The 20,811-nt window shown below is 45.5% G+C and overlaps 1 protein-coding gene across 16 annotated transcripts in view; it reads left to right on the top strand.

Annotated features, from left to right (window-relative positions):
* The window catches only part of mettl22 (methyltransferase 22, Kin17 lysine), a 135,275-nt gene that overhangs the window by 103,555 nt on the left and 10,909 nt on the right, over window positions 1-20,811 (top strand). For 14 of the 16 annotated variants that reach the window (XM_086000879.1, XM_086000876.1, XM_086000884.1 and 11 more), the window contains one exon: window positions 5,588-5,756. The exons of 1 other annotated variant lie outside the window; for it this stretch is intronic. In XM_086000879.1, the coding sequence (XP_085857005.1) occupies window positions 5,588-5,756 (169 nt within the window). Of the gene's footprint in view, window positions 1-5,587; window positions 5,757-8,237; window positions 8,325-20,811 lie in introns of all 16 variants that reach the window. One more of the 16 variants, XM_086000875.1, reaches the window with a different exon arrangement.

The following is a 20,811-nucleotide window of genomic DNA, read 5'->3' as shown; positions in this document are numbered from 1 at the left end:
GGATCGGTCATGGCCCTGTGGGTAGCGGAGCGGGCCCAGGAGCCGTGTAGCCTGCTCCTATTTCGTGTGTCTAATTCTGTTAGATTCAGGAGATGGTTCTGTGATAGTAGATTGGCGGTTAGGATCAGACCAGCCATGATCTTATTGAATGGTGGAGCAGGCTTGAGGGGCCGATTGACCTACTCCTGCTCCTATTTCTTATGTTCTTAATCTACAAGTCTAATCCACACAATGCAAACCAATACATTATGTCACTACATGAATAGGCTTTGTTCTGTTGCTAACTGGCAATAAAGTAATTTATTTTATGGGGTTAATCTTATACGAGTAAAGTTAGCTGTTAATTCATGGTTGCTTTATTTTTTTAAGGAAAAAATACTTCAAATTATCATGAATAGTCTGCACTTTGTTGCACAATACAGCATGAGCAGTGTCATCCATGTACATCTCTCGCCAGTTTTCTTCCCTTTTCTCCAATCTTCCTGCGCTGTGGGTGTTCACTCCAACTGGATCTGGTTTTGTTTGATACTAATCATCCTCCTGTAGGAATGTCTAGTTCCTATCCAAAAGACTGAGGTCCACTCAGGCGATCAAATAAACGAGGTTTAATGAAAACTAAGAGTTTAACGGATAACTACAGGAGAACATCGAATATAGGTCTGGTCAGTTCGGAGGCTCCACGAGGACTGCTTGGGCGGTCCCGTGGCTGACGTCATCACGTTTTTCCTGCCAGTGGGGATCACGTGATGAATGGCGTGACGTCATCGCGTTTACCCGCGCTATTAAAGTGATCGCGCTCTGCACATGTAAACAGTGAAAACAAAGATACAGACTCAGGCTGTAGCCAACATATTATTAAAGGGAATTATATACAATTGATTGGAGTCCCTTAGTGGCTCTGCCACACTCCTATACTTTGTCCAAGTGGCCATTCTTCATGTGTGAGTCTAGACATTGAACAGTGGCTAGCTGTCTGACCATTGGGAGCATCACAGCTAAGCTTGACACTATCCTCTTCCGAAGCCTACAGAAGAACTTTTCAGCAGGTGCCACTAGACAGCAATGTGGAGCAAGGGCTCTGGTTGATTTTCTTAAGTGCAGATACCCTGAGACCAGTTATAGTGTCTCTGTTGCTCCTCTGCTCGAATATTAGATACCACATAACTTCATTATTTTTAGAATAGAATCATAGAAATTTACGGCACAGAAGGAGGCCATTCAGTCCTGTGTCTGTGCCGGTCGAAAAAGAGCTATCCAGCCTAATCCCACTTTCCAGCTCCTGGTCTGTAGCCCTGTAGGTTACAGCACCTCAGGTGCATATCCAAGCACTTTTTAAATGTGATGAGGGTTTCTGCCTCTACCACACTTTTTTTCAGGCAGTGAGTTCCAGACCCCCACCACCCTCTGGGTGAAAAAGTTTTTAAACCAGACCCTCTCTTACATCTGATTATAATGAGTCAGGTATCCAACATTATTTTTTGATCATCTATATTTTAAAAAAAATCTTCTCTATCCTAGAGTGAAAATGACCTTTTGTATTTTGTACGTGCCATTGCATTTTGATCCCTACATGAAACATTGGTACAAAAGCCTCCCAGATATATATTACAATAACTTGATTTAATATTTATTTGGGGACATTAACCAGAGTTATGTAACACCAAGTAAAATAGATGTATTAATAACACATGGCATTAACAGGCACAGTGTCTCGTGGAACTTTTACCTTGCATGACTGATTACAATGGCAGGTTTGAATTCCGCAGTAGCGCTGTAAAACAAATGAGGCAGCAGAAACTCAGAACATTAAGTGCTGCCAGCAAATGGAAACAGCTCTTGGTTGTAGCACAACTCATAATTTTTTTCTGCTCTTGTGGCTTGCTTAGAGAGCAGCATTGAATTTTTGGCGCCATAACAAAGACTGCCTATTTCCACTTCTAACATTGCCCGTCTCCACCCTTGCCTCAGCTCATCTGCTAAAACCCTCATCCATGCCTTTGTTACCTCCACTTGACTATTCTAAAGTGCTCCTGGCTGACCTCCCACGTACTACCCTAAGTAAACTTGAGGTCATCCAAAACCTGGCTGCCCGTGTCCTAACTTGCACCAAGTGTCGTTCACCCATCACCCCTGTGCTCGCTGACCTACATTGGCTCCCAGTTAAGCAACACCTCGATTTTTAAAATTCTCATCCTTTTCAAATCCCTCCATGGCCTTGCCCCTCCCTATCTGTAATCACCTCCAGCCCCACAACCCCCCCTGAGATATCTGCGCTCCTCTCATTCTGCCCTCTTGAGCATCCCTGATTATAATCGCTCAACCATAGGTGGCCGTTCCTTCAGCTACCTAGGTCCTAAGCATCTGGAATTCCCGTCCTAAGCATCTGGAATTCCCTTCCTAAACCTCTGCCTCTCTTTCCTCCTTTAAGACGCTCCTTAAAACCTACCTCTTTGACCAAGCTTTTGGTCACCTGCCCCAATATCGCCTTACGTGGCTCGATATCAAATTTTGTTTTAAAACACTCCTGTGAAGCACCTGGGGAAGTTTAACTGTGTTAAAGACGCTATATAAATACAAGTTGCTGTTGTTGTTGTTAAAGCCCTGTAGGACCTTCCCGAGGTATTGGAGAATATCCAGGAGTTAGAAATGAATGTTGTGATTGTACAAGGTTGCATGTGAACAGCAATTTTGTGGTGTTGTGGAATCTGTCCTGCAAAGCAAATGGACTGGATTACACAACAGCGGAAGAATTACTTGAACCAGTCTAATATAAAGGCAATACTGAAAAATATAGTTGAGCTCCTAATTGTTTTAAATGTGGCTATTGGTATTTTTCCTATTGCAACTGTGATGCAAACATGGACTGCCTTTATGGGATTCTCAGATCTTCATCCAAAATACTTCTGTTGTTGACTCCTTGTTATGTTTAAGAAAAAGTACAGCAGAGTATTTCTTTAAGGCAATAACCATGTATTCATAGAAAAGGAATCAATTATACTTTGTATCTGTTTTCACAGAAGAAGACACAAAAAATATTCCGGAAATAGTGAGGAGCCAAAGGTTTAGTCAGAAACTTAAAGAAATTAGTATTAGTAAAGAAATAGTACTGAAGAAATTAATGGGACTAAAAGCTAGCAAATCCCCTGGACCTGATGGCCTACATCCTAGGGTTCTAAAAGAGCTGACTACAGAGATAGTGGCTGTATTGGTTTTGCTCTTCCAGAATCTTGGGAATTCTGGAACGGTCCCCGTGGATTGGAAGGTAGCAAATGTAACCCCACTATTTAAGAAAGGAGGGAGGGAGAAAACAGGGAACTACAGACCAGTTAGCCTGACCTCAGTAGTAAGGAAATTGCTAGAATCTATTATTAGGGACATGGTAACAGGTCACTTAGAAAATCATATGATTTGGCAGAGTCAACACTGATTTATAAAAGGAGAATAGTGTTTGACAACTCTAAGGGAATCATGGAATATGGGGATAGTGCGGGAAAGTGGAATTGAGGTAGATCACCCATGATCTTATTGAATGGCAGAGCAGGCTCGAAGGGCTGAATGGTCTACTCCTGCTCTTATTTCTTATGTTCTTAAAGTGAATTCAGCACAGGTTGCAAGTCACATGGGCCAATTTGTGGAATGTCCTAGATCACAGCCTATTTCTAACTGATACAATGATGGTTAGTGATCTCATCCAAGGGTCTTACATTCTTCACATGGACTGGCACAATAAGCTGTTGCTCGCATTATTTTGACAGCTGCAATAGCTTGTCAAGTTCAGTGGGAAGGCTGTTGCACCAATGTATCCTTTCAGTGGTCAGGGATTCCCACGTTGCTGACACGGAACTTTCCTTACCCCTGGTCACAGCCTGCTTGCTTTACTGCAACAACAGGCTGTAATTTGCAAATATGCCATAGTACCTGCAACATCTCAACAAGGAAGAAGGGAAAACCTCATGTTTTGCCACAGTCTTCTGCCAAATAAATAATGGAATATTGGGTAAAAGAAAGAAAGATTTGCATTTATATAGCGCCTTTCACGACCACAGGACGTGACAAACTGCTTTACAGCCAATGAAGTACTTTTTGAAATGTAGTCATTGTTGTAATGTAGGAACCCTGGCAGCCAATTTGCAAGCTCCCATAAACAGCAATGTGATGATGACCAGATAATCTGTTTTAGTGATGTTGAAAAATCTTGGGATAAATATTGGCCAGGACACCGGGGAGAACTCCCCTGCTCCTCTTCAAAATAGTGCCATGGGATCTTTTACGTCCACCTGAGAATGCAGATGGTTTACCGTCTCATCCGAAAGATGGCACCTCTGACGGTACAGCAATCTCTCAGAACTGCACTGGTGTTGGCCTAGATTTTTATGCTCCAGTCTCTGGAGTGCGACTTGAACCCACAACCTTCTGACTCGGAAGCGAGGGTGCTTCCTACTGAGCTATGACTGACACGGGTATGCCTACAGCTTAAGTTATGACAAGCCTGTGACCTACTGCATCTTCAGGACAACTACATGTCATGGGGTGTTCTTGAGTTGTAAACTTTTTTGTTTTGAAGCTGCTTCCTTGTTTGCTAATTTTCTAGGTTGACACTTTGACACAATGTGGTCTACTGCAAAGTGTGTGCGCTGGGTTGCACTGAAAGACATGGTTTGGGGATATTAATTTTTCTTGCAGAACTCCAAGCCAAGTTTCTTTAGAAGTTTTTCGTTAGTAAGAGCCTCATGGACAAACCATGACTGGACCCATTCCAGTAACCCTTTCAGGGCTCATTTTGGCACCACAAGGTAATATACCACACATTCATAAATACCTTGCTGATTAGCAATGTGCGATTAAAAACTCAGTTTTTTCATAGCTAACTTAAAAGTAAAAGGATGTCGTTGTTAGCCCATTCCATCAAACATTGAAAAGGTTATTAACTTTTTTTTAAATAGAGGATGGAACACGATGACCATATTCCTCTAATTTATACTTTGTCACATAGATGATTCAGCACTGGGCATATGTTTGTTTAAAACTTTGATTTTATGTGGTTTAAAGGTCTGTCCAGACCCATCATTTTTGTAAAATAAAAGCGATATTTAGAACAAGCCATTGCAATTTTGACACAAGCAATAAAGAACTTTTCCACCAAGAGCTTGAAATGGAGTACAAGATTAATTGCGTTTAGGTATAATTTTTCCAAGCACCTGCTAACGATAGGGAACCTTACCCACAGGCAGCACGTATCGAAAAAAAACAATTTTCCGATATGCACTGCCGACAGGTGGGGTTCCCCAGCACTGGGTCATATTCAGAGAATTACCCCCAGTCTTTAAAGCTTTTTTTCCCCAAAGGTGACATCATATAAAGAAATTTCAGTAATATTATGTAAACATGCATAAATTAAAACAGATACATCCTTACAGTATAGAGATTTGTGCATCTTGTTATTAAGAAGTGAAACTAGCCAAGTATTCTCATCATAAATCCTATGGACGCCTGATCTATTTTAACTCTAATGAATCTTCAGAAATATCTTTTAGCAGTATGTTTATAGCAAGAGAATTTGTTAAAGCTCAGTTGTCATTTCTTTCAGGCTAAACTTTACCTTGAGAAAAATGGATGTTACATGTGATGCATATGATCATTTTCGATTGTGTTTGGCTGACTTGGAAAACATCAGTGATGGGAAAACTAAATTTGTTGTGGAACCAGTCACACTTACTTTTCCACAGTTTCTTTTTTATGAACGAGTGGAACAATTGGTAAGTACTATTAAATTTTGGGGGGGGGGGGGTTGTTTATGGGAAATATTTAACCGCAGCTGAAAAGGAAAGAGATCAAGTATATTACAGTAAGGGAAAAGAGAGGTTTGTATTGAAGACTGGCATTCAATGGAATAATGGGGGATAAATCAAATTTGAAACAAAACAGAAGCATTTAGCACTTACAGCACAGATAAAAAAGAAAGCTAGCACTAATATAAAGAATATAGGAAAAATAGAAAAGGGATTAGAAAGGCTAAGAGGGAGTATGAGAAAATTAGCAGAACAAAATCAGCAATAAAAAAAGCCTTCTATAAGCACATTAGTAGTAATCAAGGAGCGGTACAGCTGCTAGCAATCAAGAAGGCAAGTTTGTAATGGAGTGGTCAAATTATTGGGCCATAATTTTCTTTCAAAGTAACGGTGAAGCTAATGGTGCTCGCAGTTATTTATGCGCAAATGGTACAGCAATTTTAGGCAAAGGTCGGATGCGCAGTAACATAGGAACAGGAGTGGGCCATTCAGCACCTCGAGCCTGTTCTGCCATTCATTGAGATCATGGCTGATCTGTGACCTAACTCCATATACCTGCCTTTGCCCCATATCCCTTAATACCTTAGATTTAAAATCTGAGATTTTTGTTAACCAAACAGTTTACCAAGCATCAACTGCCATTTGCAGAAGAGAGTTCCAAACTTCTGTTAAACTTTGTGTGTAGAAGTGTTTCCTAACTTCACTCCTGAAAGGCCTGGCTCTAATTTTTAGGCTATGTCCCCTAGTCCTAGAATCCCCAACCAGCAGAAATAATTTCTCTAACTATCCTATCAATTCCCCTTAATATCTTGGAAACTTCAATCAAATCACCCCTTAACCTTCTAAATTCCAGGGAATACAACCCTAGTTTGTGTAATCTCGCCTCGTAATTTAACCCATGGAGTCCAGGTATCATTCTGGTAAATCTACGCTGCACTCCCAGTATATCCTTGCTTAGGTGTGGTGCCCAGAACTGAACACACTACTCCATTGTGTGGTCCAACCAGGGCTTTGTAGCACTGTAGTATAACTTCTACCTGCTTGTATTTTAGTCCTCTAGATATAAAGCCCAGAATCCCATTAGCCTTCTTGATTATTTTCTGTACCTGTCTGACATTTTAACGATCTATGTACATGGACCCCTAAGTCTCTTTGGACCGCCACTGTTTCTAGCTTTTCTCCATTTAGAAAGTGCTCTGATCTATCCTTTTTAGGTCCAACGTGGATGACCTCACACTTGCTTACATTGAAATCCATTTGCCACAGTTTTGCCCATTCACTTAATGTATTAATATCTCTTTGTAATTCTACACTGCTTACAGTGCTGCCTATCTTTGTGTCATCGGCAAACTTGGATATGTGACTTTCTATCCCATCATCTTAGACATTAATAAATACGGTGACTAGTTGAGGCCCAACTCAGATCCTTATGGGACACCACTAGTCACACCCTGTCAATTAGAATACCTGCCCATTATCACTACTCTCTGTCTCCTGCTGCTCAGCCAATTTCCTAACCAGGTCAATAATTTGCCTTCAATTCCATCAGCTTCAACTTTAACTAACAGTCTCTTATGAGGGACTTTATTGAATACTTTGTGAAAGTCCATATAAATAACATCTATAGACATGCCCCTGTCCACTACAGTAGTCACTTCTTTAATAAATTCAATTAAAAAAAATTAAAATATCCAAACGTTGCTGTCTGAGTTGCGCCACTCCGCCATTAGCCTTGCAAAGGCAATATCCCCTCACCATTGCTGTCTGCCTCACCATTGAAATGCATTGAATGGCGTGAAATTGCTGCAGTTGTGCAGTAGATCCGAACTAAACTCACCACAAAGTTAAGTCTTGTCCCGTTTAAGTTTCCTTGTAATGGTGTGATAAATATTCATTACTGCCAAGCAACCTCTCTGGCACTGAAAATTAACTATTACAAGTGTGAAGTCTCATTCCCTCAGGTTTTAATTGTTGTTAGATTTTAAATACAGGAATCCTGCCCCAACTGCGGTTTTGCCTTACGCGGATTTCACGTATACACAGTTTCCTCTGCTACAATTTTTACCAACCGCGGCAGTAAATTTTGCGTATACGCGGCTTGCCGCTCTTTTCAGCATAATAACAGCCACGCTTGTTCTCGCTCCACTCATGGATATGCTGTACCTGTACTGTGTGTGTGTGAACGTTTAGCCCTTAATCATGGCCCCTAAGCGTAATCTCAGTGGTAAAGGTGAATCAATCGTGAAACAGGTAAGGAATGTACTAACCGTAGATAGGAAATTAGATGTCGTTAATAGACTTGCCTGTGGTGAAAGTACAGCATCAGTTGGACGACTAATGGGGGTTAATGAGTGCACCATTCGAACCATAAAAAAATGTGAGGTGTTGATAAGGGCTAGTATTGCGGGTGGCTCTTCAAAAAGTGCTAAAGTCTCGTTTATGCCACAGGACCATAAGCTTGAAAAAATGGAGAAGGCACTTAATATCTGGTTAGAAGACCAGAACCAGAAAAAAGCAAGTGTTAATTTCGCATGGGTACGTAAGAAGGCCCTTGGTATCTACAAGCATCTTACTGTGGCTGCCGGGGAAAGTGTAGATGACACACAGTTTTAGGCGAGTAAAGGCTGGTTGGAAAATTCTAAGAGGTTCGCCTTGACTAACCTCAAGGTTACATAGAAACATAGAAGATAGGAGCAGGAGTAGGCCATTCGGCCCTTCGAGCCTGCTCCGCCATTCAATGAGATCATGGCTGATCATTCAAATTCAGTACCCTGTCCCTGCCTTCTCCCCATATCCCTTGATCCCTTTAGCCTTAAGAAATATATCCAACTCTTTCTTGAATATATTTAATGAACTGGCCTCCACCGCCCTCTGTGGCAGAGAATTCCACAGGTTCACCACTCTCTGGGTGAAGAAATTCCTCCTCATTGCAGTCCTAAATGGCTTACCCCTTATCTTTAGACTGACCCCTGGTTTTGGACTCCCCGGCCATCATAAACATCCTTCCTGCATCTAGTCTGTCCAGGCCTGACAGAATTTTATAGGTTTCGATGAGATCCCCCCTCAATCTTCTAAACTCCAGTGAGTATAAGCCCAATCGACAAAATCTCTCCTCATATGTCATTCCTGCCATCCCAGGTATCAGCCTGGTGAATCTTCGCTGCACTCCTTCCATGGCGAGAACGTCCTTCCTCCGGTAAGGTGACCAAAACTGCACACAGTACTCAAGGTGCGGTCTCACCAAGGCCCTGTACAACTGTAACAAGACATCCTTGTTCCTGTACTCGAACCCTCTTGCTACGAAGGCCAACATACCATTTGCCGCCTTAACCGTCTGCTGCACCTGCATGCTTACCTTCAGTGACTGGTGCACAAGAACACCCAGATCTCTCTGCACTTCCCCTTCTCCCAATCTATTGCCATTCAAATAATAATCTGCCTTCCTGTTTTTGCCACCAAAGTGGATAACCTCACATTTATCCATATTATAGTGCATTTGCCATGTTTCTGCCCAATCACCCAACCTGTCCAAATCGTACTGGAGTTTCACGACATCCTCCTCACAGCTTACCCTCCCACCCAGCTTTGTGTCGTCTGCAAATTTGGAGATATTACATCCAATTCCCTCGTCCAGATCATTAATCTATATTGTGAACAGCTGGGGTCCTAGGACCGATCCTTGCAGCACCCCACTAGTCACTGCCTGCCACTCGGAAAACGACCCGTTTATTCCAACTCTTTGCTTTCTGTCCGCCAACCAGTTCTCTATCCAAGTCAATACCTTGCCCCCAATCCCATGTGCCTTAATTTTGCACGCTAATCTCTTATGTGGGACCTTATCGAAAGCCTTCTGAAAGTCCAAATACACCACATCCACTGGTTCTCCCTTATCTATTTTACCAGTTACATCCTCAAAAAATTCCAGTAGATTAGTCAAGCATGATTTACCTTTTGTAAATCCATGTTGACTTTGCCCGATCCTGTCACTGCTTTCCAAGTGCTCTGCTATTACATCTTTTATAATAGACTCTAGCATTTTCCCCACTACCGATGTCAGGCCTATAATTCCCTGCTTTTTCTCTACCACCTTTTTTGAATAGTGGGGTAATATTAGCTACCCTCCAATCCATGGGTACTGTTCCAGAGTCTATCGAGTTCTGGAAGATGACCAGCAATGCATCTACTATTTCTAGGGCCACTTCCTTAAGTACCCTGGGATGTAGATTATCAGGCCCTGGGGATTTATCGGCCTTCAGTCCCATCAATTTTCCTAACACCAGTTTCCCTACAAATACTGATTTCTTTCAGTTCCTCCCTTTCATCAGACCCTATGTTCCCCGGCATCTCTGGGAGGTTATTTGTGTCCTCCTTTGTGAAGACAGAACCAAAGTATGAATTTAGTTGGTCTGCCATTTCTTTGTTTCCCATTCTAAATTCCCCTGATTCTGACTGCAAGGGACCTACGCTTGACTTCACCAATCTTTTTCTCTTCACATATCTATAAAAGCTTTTACAGTCAGTTTTTATGTTCCCTGCTAGCTTACACTCATATTCTATTTTCCCTTTCTTAATTAATCCCTTTGTCCTCCTTTGTTGAATCCTAAACTGCTCCCAATCCTCAGGACTATTGCTTTTTCTGGCCAATTTATATGTTGTCTCCTTGGATCTTATGCTATCCCTAATTTCCCTTGTTAGCCACAGTTGAGTCACCTTTTTTGTTTTATTTTTATGCCAAACTGGGATGAACAAATTCTGTAGCTCATCCATTCGGTCTTTGAATGTTTGCCATTGCCTATCCACCATCAACCCTTTGAGTGCCATTCCCCAATCAATCCTACCCAACTCGCTCCTCAGACCATCGTAGTTTCCTTTATTTAAATTGAGGACCCTAGTCTGAGTCAACTACTTCATTCTCCATCTTAATGAAGAATTCGATCATATTATGATCGCTCAGACCCAGGGGCCTCGTACAACAAGATTGCTAATTAATCCTTTCTCGTTACATAATACCCAGTCTAAGATGGCCTGATCTCTGGTTGGTTCCTCGACATATTGGTCCAGGAAACCATCCCGTAAACACTCCAGGAATTCCTCCTCCACAGTATTGTTACTAATTTGGTTGGCCCAATCTGTATGTAGATTAAAGTCATCCATGATGACTGCTGTGCCCTTATTGCACGCTTCTTTAATTTCCCTTTTTAATGCCATCCCCAACCTCCGCCTTACTGTTGGCAGGTCTATATACCACTCCCATTAATGTTTTTTTCCCCTTAGTATTTCTCAGTTCTACCCATACAGATTCCACATCATCAGAGCTAATATCCTTCATTACAATTGTATTAATCCCTTCTTTAACCAGTAATGCTACCCCACCTCCCTTTCCTTTTTGCTTGTCTTTCCTGAATATCGAATACCCCTGGATGTTGAGTTCCCAGTCTTGGCCATCCTTGAGCCACGTTTCCGTAATCCCAACCAAATCATATTCGTTTACCTCTATTTGCGCAGCCAATTCGTCCACCTTATTACAAATGCTCCTCGCATTAAGACACCAAGCCTTCAGGCTTGTTTTTTTAACGCTCTTAGACCTATTAGAATTATTATTTACTGTGGCCACGTTTGATTTAAACCGTTGATTTCTCTGACTGCCACTTTTGTTTTTCTCCTTCCTATCTTTTGCTTTTATCCTTGTTTCCCTTTCCTCTGTCTCCCTGCTCAGGTTCTCAACCCCCTGCCATTTTAGTTTAAACCCCCCCCCCCCCCCCCCCGAACAGTGCTAGCAAACCTCCCCGCAAGGATATTTGTCCCGCTATGGTTCAGGTGCAACCCGTCCGACTTGTACAAGTCCCACCTTCCCCAGAAGCAGGCCCAGTGATCCAGGAAACTAAAGCCCTCCCTCCTGCACCAACTCTTTAGCCACGCATTCATCTGTTCTATCCTCCTATTCCTATACTCACTAGTACGTGGCACTGGGAGTAATCCAGAGATTACAACCTTTGAGGTCCTGCTCTTTAATCTGCTACCTAGCTCCCTAAGTTCTTGTTGCAGGACCTCATCCCTCTTCCTACCCATGTCATTGGTCCCAATGTGAACCACGACCTCTGACTGTTCACCCTCCCCCTTCAGAATGCCCTGCAGCCGTTGAGTGACATCCTTGACCCTGGCACCAGGGAGGCAACAAACCATCCTGGAGTCACGTCTACAGCCACAGAAACGCCTATCTGTTCCCCTTACGATAGAATCCCCTACCACTATTGCTCTCCCACTCTTTTTCCTCCCTTCCTGAGCAGCAGAAGCACCCCTGGTGCCAGGAAGTTGGCTGCTGCTGCCTTCCTCTGGTAAGTCATCCCCCTCAACAGTATCCAAATCGGTATACCTGTTTGAGAGGGTGATGGCCACAAGGGTCCCCTGCACTATCTGCCTGCCTCTACTGCTCTGCCTGATCACCCATTTCCCTTCTGCCTATGCAGCCCTTACCTGCGGTGTGACCACCTCACTAAATGTGTTATCCACGACCCTCTCAGCATCGTGAATGCTCCAAAGCCCATCCATCCGCAGCTCTAGCGCTGCAATGCGGTCTGCTAGTACCTGCAGCTGGATGCATTTCTGGCACACATGGTCGTCAGGGACACAGGCAGCGTCCCTGAATTCCCACATAGAGCAAGAGGAGCATAACACGGGACTGGGCTGTCCTGACATGACTTACCCTTTAATTAATTTAAATTAATTCACTATCACCAATTAAAGATAAACTCTAAGGCGCTTGTATGGTTTACCAACAGTCCCCGCTACACTAGAAAAGACCTTAGCAACGATAAACCACAGAGAAGTTTAAAAAAGAGAAATACTCACCAACCAATCACTTACCTGCTCCCTGGTGACGTCACACTCTGATTACTTTTGACCTCTCTCCCCGCTGCTGAGTTGGTATGCCTTGCTGCGAACTGGTCGGGCCTCGGTGCTCGCGCCGGTTTTTATACTGGGCTCCTCTCCTCGCTGCTCCCTGGTCCGAACTGGTCGGGCCTCGGTGCTTGCGCCGGTTTTTATACCGGGCTCTTCTCCTCGCCTCGCTGCTCCCTGGTCTGAACTGGTTGGGCCTCGGTGCTCGATCCGGTTTTTATACCGTGCTCCTCGCCTCGCCTCGCTGCTCCCTGGGCTGAACTGGTCGGGCCTCGGTGTTCGCGCCGGTTTTTATACCGGGCTCCTCTCCTCGCCTCGCTGCTCCCTGGTCCGAACTGGTCGGGCCTCGGTGTTCGCGCCGGTTTTTATACCGGGCTCCTCTCCTCGCCTCGCTGCTCCCTGGTCCGAACTGGTCATGGGGGAATCGGCCTCAGCCGATCACTAGGCCGCTGCCAAGTTCCCGGAGGAGCTGAAGAAGTTGATCGCCGAGAAGGGTTACCTGCCAGAGCAGGTATTTAATGTGGATGAGACTGGTCTCTTCTGGAAGCGGATGCCTTCCCGAACTTTCATCGCAAAGACTGAGAAGCATGCTTCAGGATTCAAGGTGGCTAAGGATAGGGTGACCCTTCTCCTTTGTGCTAATGCCGAGGGAGACTGTTTAGTGAAGCTGATGCTGTTCTACCGCTCTCTTAATCCCTGCGCTCTGAAGGGCAAAAACAAAAATTATCTACCTGTCTTTTGGCATTCTAACCGCAAGGCGTGGGTTACTGCTGCAGTCTTCATGGACTGGTTTCATAACTGTTTTGTGCATAACAGGAGCGGTACCTTGCGAGAGAAAATCTGGCCTTCAAGGTCCTACTCATCTTCGACAATGCCCCTGGCCACCCACCAGCACTCCAATTCGCCCACCCTAATATTGAAGTAGTCTTCCTGCTCCCAATACGACATCACTCCTTCAACCCATGGACCAAGGTGTGATAGCCACCTTCAGTGCATACTATATATGACGCAGCTTTGACCGCATGATGGAGGATGACTCAACACTGACAGTGAAAACCTGTTTGAAGGATTACACCATCGCTGACTGCATCACCAACATAAAAGAATCGATGGGTGAACTGAAGAGGACGACAATCAACGCCTGCTGGGGTAAACTTTGGAAGGAGGCAGAGAATGACTTCCGAAGCTTCCCTACAGTTGGCGATGAAGTTGACCGCGTTGTGAAGGTTGCGTGACATTTGGGAGGCGAGGGGCTGGCCGACATAGAGCTTGATGGCATCAAGGAGCTCCTTGAGTTGCACGGCGAGGAGTTGACGGAGGAGGACCTTGATGAGCTGATACAGCATTCTAGTGAGGCAGAGGACGAAGACGAGGATATGGTGGAGAGGTCGAAGATGCCAAGTGCCAACCTTAACAAAGCAATGCTCCTTGCCAATAATCTCTCCGACCTCTTTATGGAGATTGACCCATTCTTGGAGCGTAGTTTAAAATTCAAGCGAGGTTTGGAGGATTTAATGAGACCATACAAGCAGGTCCAGAAAGATATTCAGAAAAAAGAGTCAACTATCCATCGCAGAATTCTTTAAGAAACCGCCCAGTTGATCTTTTTGTTTGAACATTTATTGTTTTTGTTACGTTATTATGTATTTTATTTGTGTTTAATAAAAGAGCAAGCAACTTACACAGGCTCTGAACAATTTAAATGCGGCCGCATTCCTCCTAACCCCATTTTTCCCATAGGGTTTTGTATTTGCCAACCGCAGTTTTACCAACCCCGGGGGTTTTCAGGGACGTATCCCCCGCGGTTGGGGAGGGACTCCTGTATGACAAATTTTTAAAAATGGTTCTTTTCCTTTCTGTTTTTTTGTCACTCTCTTAATCCAATCTTTATTTCCCTCTTTTTTTCTTTCCCCTCTCCTTTTTCTTTCTACACCTGATTTGGCATTGAATTCACCCACTCTAACTTACACTTCTCTGTCCTTGCACTGGCAATTTCAAACTCCTTCAAGTGGCTTCCTGCAAGCTGCTTCTAGCCATAATTCACCTGGCCTTTTCCCAAGGGGAGCAGCTGAGGACTTAGACAGTCTTATTCAATTCTGAGGGCTAGAAATTCGGCTCCTTTGCACCTGCCGTTAGCGCCTCTGGGTGGCGCAAAGGGCTTCTCGCACATGGGGGCGAAAAAGCGCCTCCCGAGAAATTCGGCGGGGGCACCCCGGGTCGCGACCTCTTAGCGCTCCGTTGCGGCCCCTTACCGCCCTGCAGCAGAAATTCAGCTGCGCCTCGCAAGGCTGCCGCGGGCGGTCAGCGCCAGCCTTGTGGGTCACGAGCCGAGCTGACCTCCACTCGCGGGGCGGTATTTAAAGGGGAGGTGCGGCAGTGACCCAGGCCGCCATTTTCTTGTTTTGGCCGACCTCCAGGTCCGCCTTCCGTGGTGGGCCGTGGCATGGTCCTGGCCGCCATTGCGCAGCCCGGCACCACTTCTCGCTACCGGGCTGCGGCCATGACACCACGCCGCCCTCGTGGCCTAGTGTGGGCCATCGGCGGCCCTGCAGAGTGCGCAATGGCCCCCCCCCTTAACTGAAGGGGAGGGGTGTTAAAATGCGGCAGCACGCCGCAGTGCCTCCGCAGAGTGCTGTCGTTCACGCCCCGACATCGCCTTGGTTACCACCCCACCAGGAAGTGGAGCGCCTGACATTGCGCTCCACATCCTGTGCGGGGCAGTAAGCCGAATTTAGCGGCAGAGGCGGTACTCCCGCGCTGGGCGCTAAATGTCCGGCCTTAACTCAGTTACTGCCCCCAAACGGGGAGTAACTGAATTTCGCACCCAGAATGACTCATACCTCCCTTCTAGCTGCGCACAGGATGAAGAGACAAGGTTACTCGCCCTGAGCCTATTGCAGCAGAACTGCCTGTGCTTTTACAGCTCTGTGAAGGATCTCAAGTAACAGTATTTTGAGGAGGTAGATTCAAAGACTGGAAGCACTGGTGAAGTGGTCCAAATGTTCCCTGAATACTGGAGAGGTCAGGTTCTAGGAACACTGGGCTAGGATCTGGGATCATTGGAAGAAGGATATTGGCATCTGGAAGCACTGGGAAGGAAATCTCCCAGACATGGGTGAGTTGGCTTTGAGATCGCAGTGCATTGGGAAAACAGTCTAAGAGTTTGAGCACTGAGAAGGGAGGCATTGAGTATAAAAACAGAGATAATGCTGATCATACGCAAATAATTGGTTATGCTGCAGTTAGAATATTCTGTCTAGTTTCTTAAATTTGCTCCTGGGATGTGGGTGTTGCTGGCAAGGCCAGCATTTATTGCCCATCTCTAATTGCCTTTGAGAAGGTAGTGGTAAGCCGTCGCCTTGAACCGCCACCGTCCCTGTGGTGAAGGTACTCCCACAGTGCTGTTGGGGAGGGAGTTCCAGGATTTTGACCCAGTGACGATGAAGGAAAGGTGATATATTTCCAAGTCAGGATGGTGTGTGACTTGGAGGTGGTGGTGTTCCCATGCGCCTGCTGCCCTTGTCCTTCTAGGTGGTAGAGGTCGCGGGTTTGGAAGGTGCTACCAAAGAAGCCTTGGCGAGTTGCTGCAGTGCATCTTGTAGATGGTACACACTGCAGCCATGGTGCTCCGGTGGTGGAGGGAGTGATGTTTAAGGTGGTAGGTCGGGTGCCAATCAAGTGGGGTGCTTTGCCCTGGATGGCGTCGAGCTTCTTGAGTGTTGCTGAAGCTGCACTTATCCAGGCAAGTGGAGAGTATTCCATCACACTCCTGACTTGTGCCTTGTAGATGGTGGAAAGGTTTTGGGGAGTCAGGTGGTGCGACACTTGCTGCAGAATACCCAGCCTTTGACATGCTCTTGTAGACACAATATTTATGTGGCTTGTCCAGTTCAGTTTCTGGTCAATGGTGACCCCCGGGATGTTGATGGTGGGGGATACAGTGATGGTAATGCTGTTCATTGTCAAGGGGCGGTGTTTAGATTCTCTCTTGTTGGAGATAGTCATTGCCTGGCACTTGTGTGGTGCGAATGTTACTTGCCAATTATCAGCCCAAGCCTGAATGTCGTCCAGGTCTTGCTGTATGCGGGCATGGACTGCCTTATTATCTGTGAAGTTGCGAATGGAACTGAACACTGTGCAGTCATCAGCGAATATCCCCTAGTCTAACCATATCGTGAAGGAAAGGTCATTGAAGCAGCTGAAGATGGTTGGGCCTAGGACACTGCCCTGAGGAACTCCTGCAGCAATATCCTGGGGCTGAGATGATTAGCCTCCAACAACCACAACCATCTTCCTTGTGCTAGGTATGACTTCAGCCAGTGGAGAGTTTTCCCCCCCCCCCCCGATTCCTATTGACTTCAATTTTACTAGGGCTCTTTGATGCCACACTTGGTCAAATGCTGCCTTGATGTCAAGGCAGTCACTCTCACCTCACCCCTGGAATTCAGCTCTTTTGTCCATGTTTACACCAAGGCTGTAATAAGTTCTGGAGCAGAGTGGTCCTGGTGGAACCCAAACTGAGCATCGGTGAGCAGGTTATTGGTGATTAAGTACCGCTTGATAGCACTCTCAATGACTCCTTCCATCACTTTACTGATGATTGAGAGTAGACTGATGGGGCGGTAATTGGCCGTATTGGATTTATCCTACTTTTTGTGGACAGGACATACCTGGGCAGTTTTTCACATTGTCGGGTAGATGCCAGTGTTATAACTGTACTGGAACAGCTTGGCTAGAGGTGCGGCTAGTTCTGGAGCTCAAGCCTTCAGCACGACAACCGGGATGTTGTTGGGGCCCATAGCCTTTGCTGTATCCAGTGCGCTCAGCCTATTCTTGATATCATGTGGAGTGAATTGGCTGAAGACTGGCCTTCTGTGATGGTGGGGACCTCGGGAGGAGGCCGAGATGCATCATCTGTTAAGTCTGTGTGTTATAATGAGAATTACTACACAGACCACAAGAGTAACTTTTAACAGGTCTTTACTAGTCGAAGGTCCGGGCTGAACTGCCCAATAAATCATTACACAACACTTATATACCGGTGTGGTCACCACCGGTATTACAGTATACAGCAGCCAAGATAAAGTAGTGCATCTCTTAAAATAGTTCTCTTAAAGGTGGAACGGTTACATACACCACAATCCTCCCTTTTTAGCTTAACAGTATATATTCCCCATTAAACATAACATAATAACATATATACACAACTTCCTGTAAAAACAGTTCACAGATTCAGTCTCTCTGGAGGCTTCCTGACTCGGTCCGTATAACGCCTCGGTGGTGTAGTAGTTTTCGGTGGTGTAGTAGGTTCTTTTGGCAAGGTCGATTCGGCTTGAATACCAGTGTCGGGTTCATCTGGTTCCAGTATCACCGGATCGGAGGTAGATACTATGGGTATCTCTGCTTCATCATTAGGCGTATAAAGTTGTGGTGTAGGTTGTCCCTTTTTCGGATGACTCTATGATCTGGTCAGCATGGCGCCTTATTATGCTTTCACCAATGTCCACGGTATACATCAGCGGTCCTAGTCGTGTGCAAATAGTTCCAGGCTGCCATTTCTCGGTACGGTAGTCCCGGGCCAAAACTTGTTGACTTATCTGGAAGATTCTAGTTGGCCTTTCATTCATGCCTTGAAATTGCCGGTTCTCTACGTCCCTTCTGATGTTTGGCTTGATCAAATCCAGCCGGCATCTTAGTCTTCTATTGAAAAACATCATGGCGGGAGTTTGGTTTGTAACCGCATGTGTTGCATTCCTGTACGCCAACAAGAAGTTATCGACCTTATGTTGTAGATTTATGTCTTCATTACCCATGGCCTTTATGGCCTTCTTGAAGGCCTGGACAAACCTTTCAGCTAATCCATTGGTGGCGGGATGGTATGGGGCAGACGTGTAGTGCTTAACCCCATTGTTTTTTAAGAACTTCCTGAATTCTTCGGACACAAATTGTGGTCCATTATCAGAACAGATCTGTTCCGGCAGCCCATTCCTGGCAAATATGGTCCTTAATACTGTGATGGTTTTTTCCGTGGTGGTGGAGGACATCTTTATTACCTCCGGCCACTTGGAGTGTGCATCCACCGCGATTAAGAACATTGAGTCCATAAATGGACCAGCAAAGTCGATATGTACCCTTTGCCATGGAGATGATGGCCACTCCCATGGATGTAGAGGGGCTTGTGGTGGGGCGTTTTGGACCTTCTGGCATCCTAGACAGCTCTTGGTCATTTCTTCGATGTCTCCATCGATACCTGGCCACCCCACAAACGCTCTGGCTAGGTTCTTCATTTTCACTCCACCCAGATGCCCCTCGTGAAGCTCCTTTAGCACTTTATGCTGAAGTTTGGGTGGAATCACCACTCTGGATCCACACATCAAGGTTCCTCGGCACACTGACAGCTGTTCTCCTCTTTGCGAGAATGCTGGCAACAGTGGTTCGCCATGTGCTGGCCATCCCTTCACCGTTAAATCGTAGACTCGTGAGAGAGTCGGGTCATTTCTCGTTTCCTTTTCAATGGTAGAATTTGTTACTGGTAGACATTCCACTATGGTTGAGTGGAACATCTCCACTGGGTCCACTGTAGGCGCCTCTTCTACTGTTGGCAACGGTAGGCGCGATAAACCGTCAGCATTCCCATGCTGTTTTGATCCTTTGTATTCTATGTCATATTGCTGTGCCCCCTAGGAAAAGGGACCACCTCTGTAGCCTTTGCGCTGTCATAATGGAAACGCCCTTTTTAGGGTTGAATATGGATACCAACGGCTGGTGGTCTGTCAGCAGTGTAAACTTCTGGCCCTGCAGGTAATGATTAAACTTCTTTACTCCCCACACCAGACTGAGAGCCTCCCTATCTATCTGAGCATAGTTGCGCTCAGCGGAGGTCAATGATCTGGATGCAAATGTGACTGGCCTTTCCAAGCCATTTGGCAACTTGTGTGAGAGTACTGCTCCAATACCATAAGGAGAAGCATCACAAGCTAAACGAATAGGTAGCGTTGGGTTGAAATGAGCCAACACTTCCTCTGAGGTGATCAATGCCTTGCTTTTGCGAAAGGCCTTCTTACACTCCTCGCTCCACTTCCATGGTACTACTTTCTGCAAAAGAGCATTCAGCGGGTGCAGCACCGTGGATAGATTTGGCAGAAACTTATGGTAATAGTTAATCAACCCTAGGAACGACCTCAACTGGGACACATTTTCCGGAGCGGGAGCCTTCACAACAGCTTCGATCTTGTCAGGTGACTTGTGCAGCCCCTCCTGGTCAATGACATGACCACAGTACGAGATCCGTTTCTGAAAGAACTCACATTTCTGGCGATTAACTCGAAGTCCATATTCCTTCAATCTGGTGAGCACCAGTTTCAAATTTGCAAGGTGTTCCTCATCGTCATCTCCTGTAATCAGGATATCGTCCAAGTAACATTGAGTGTTTGGAATTCCCTGTAATACCTGCTCCATGGCCCTCTGCCAAATTGCTGGAGCCGAAGCCACTCCAAAAACCAGTCTATTATATCGATACAAGCCTCTGTGTGTGTTGATTGTGAGATACTGGCGCGACTCTTCCTCAACTTCCATCTGTAAGTACGCTTGCGCCAGGTCTATCTTGAAGTGTTTCCCGTCAGACAATGAAGCAAAGATATCCTCAATCCGCGGAAGCGGATATTGCACCGTGTGAAGCACCGGATTAACTGTGATCTTGAAGTCTCCACAGATGCGGACCTTCCCCGGTTCCCCTGGCTTGTTACTCGATGAACGCTTCATGACGGGAACAATGGGCGTGGCCCACTCACTCCAGTACACCTTAGACAGTACTCCTGAACGTTCTAGCCCTTCCAGCTCAGCTTCCACAGCAGGTCGTATCGCAAAAGGTACCGGTCTGGCTTTGAAAAATTTTGGGTTTGCATGTTCTGCAATCTTGATTTTTGCCTTAATTCCTCTGTGTTCCCAGTCCCTGTTGGAACACCTCTTTAGCCTCATCCAATATTCTGGATAATCGTTCAGGTTTGACATCTTTTTTTCCGGAATCTACCGTTATTGCTTTTAGGGAGTGCCAGTCCATATTTATTTTCCTGATCCACTCCCGTCCCAGAAGTGGTGGACCTCCCTCAGGTAGTACATATATGTC

Source organism: Somniosus microcephalus, chromosome 11 (genome assembly GCF_052327205.1).
Source record: "Somniosus microcephalus isolate GS21.2 chromosome 11, FLI_Smic_1.0, whole genome shotgun sequence".
NCBI classification, from domain to species: Eukaryota; Metazoa; Chordata; class Chondrichthyes; order Squaliformes; family Somniosidae; genus Somniosus; species Somniosus microcephalus.
This window is presented reverse-complemented; position numbering and strand designations above follow the sequence as displayed.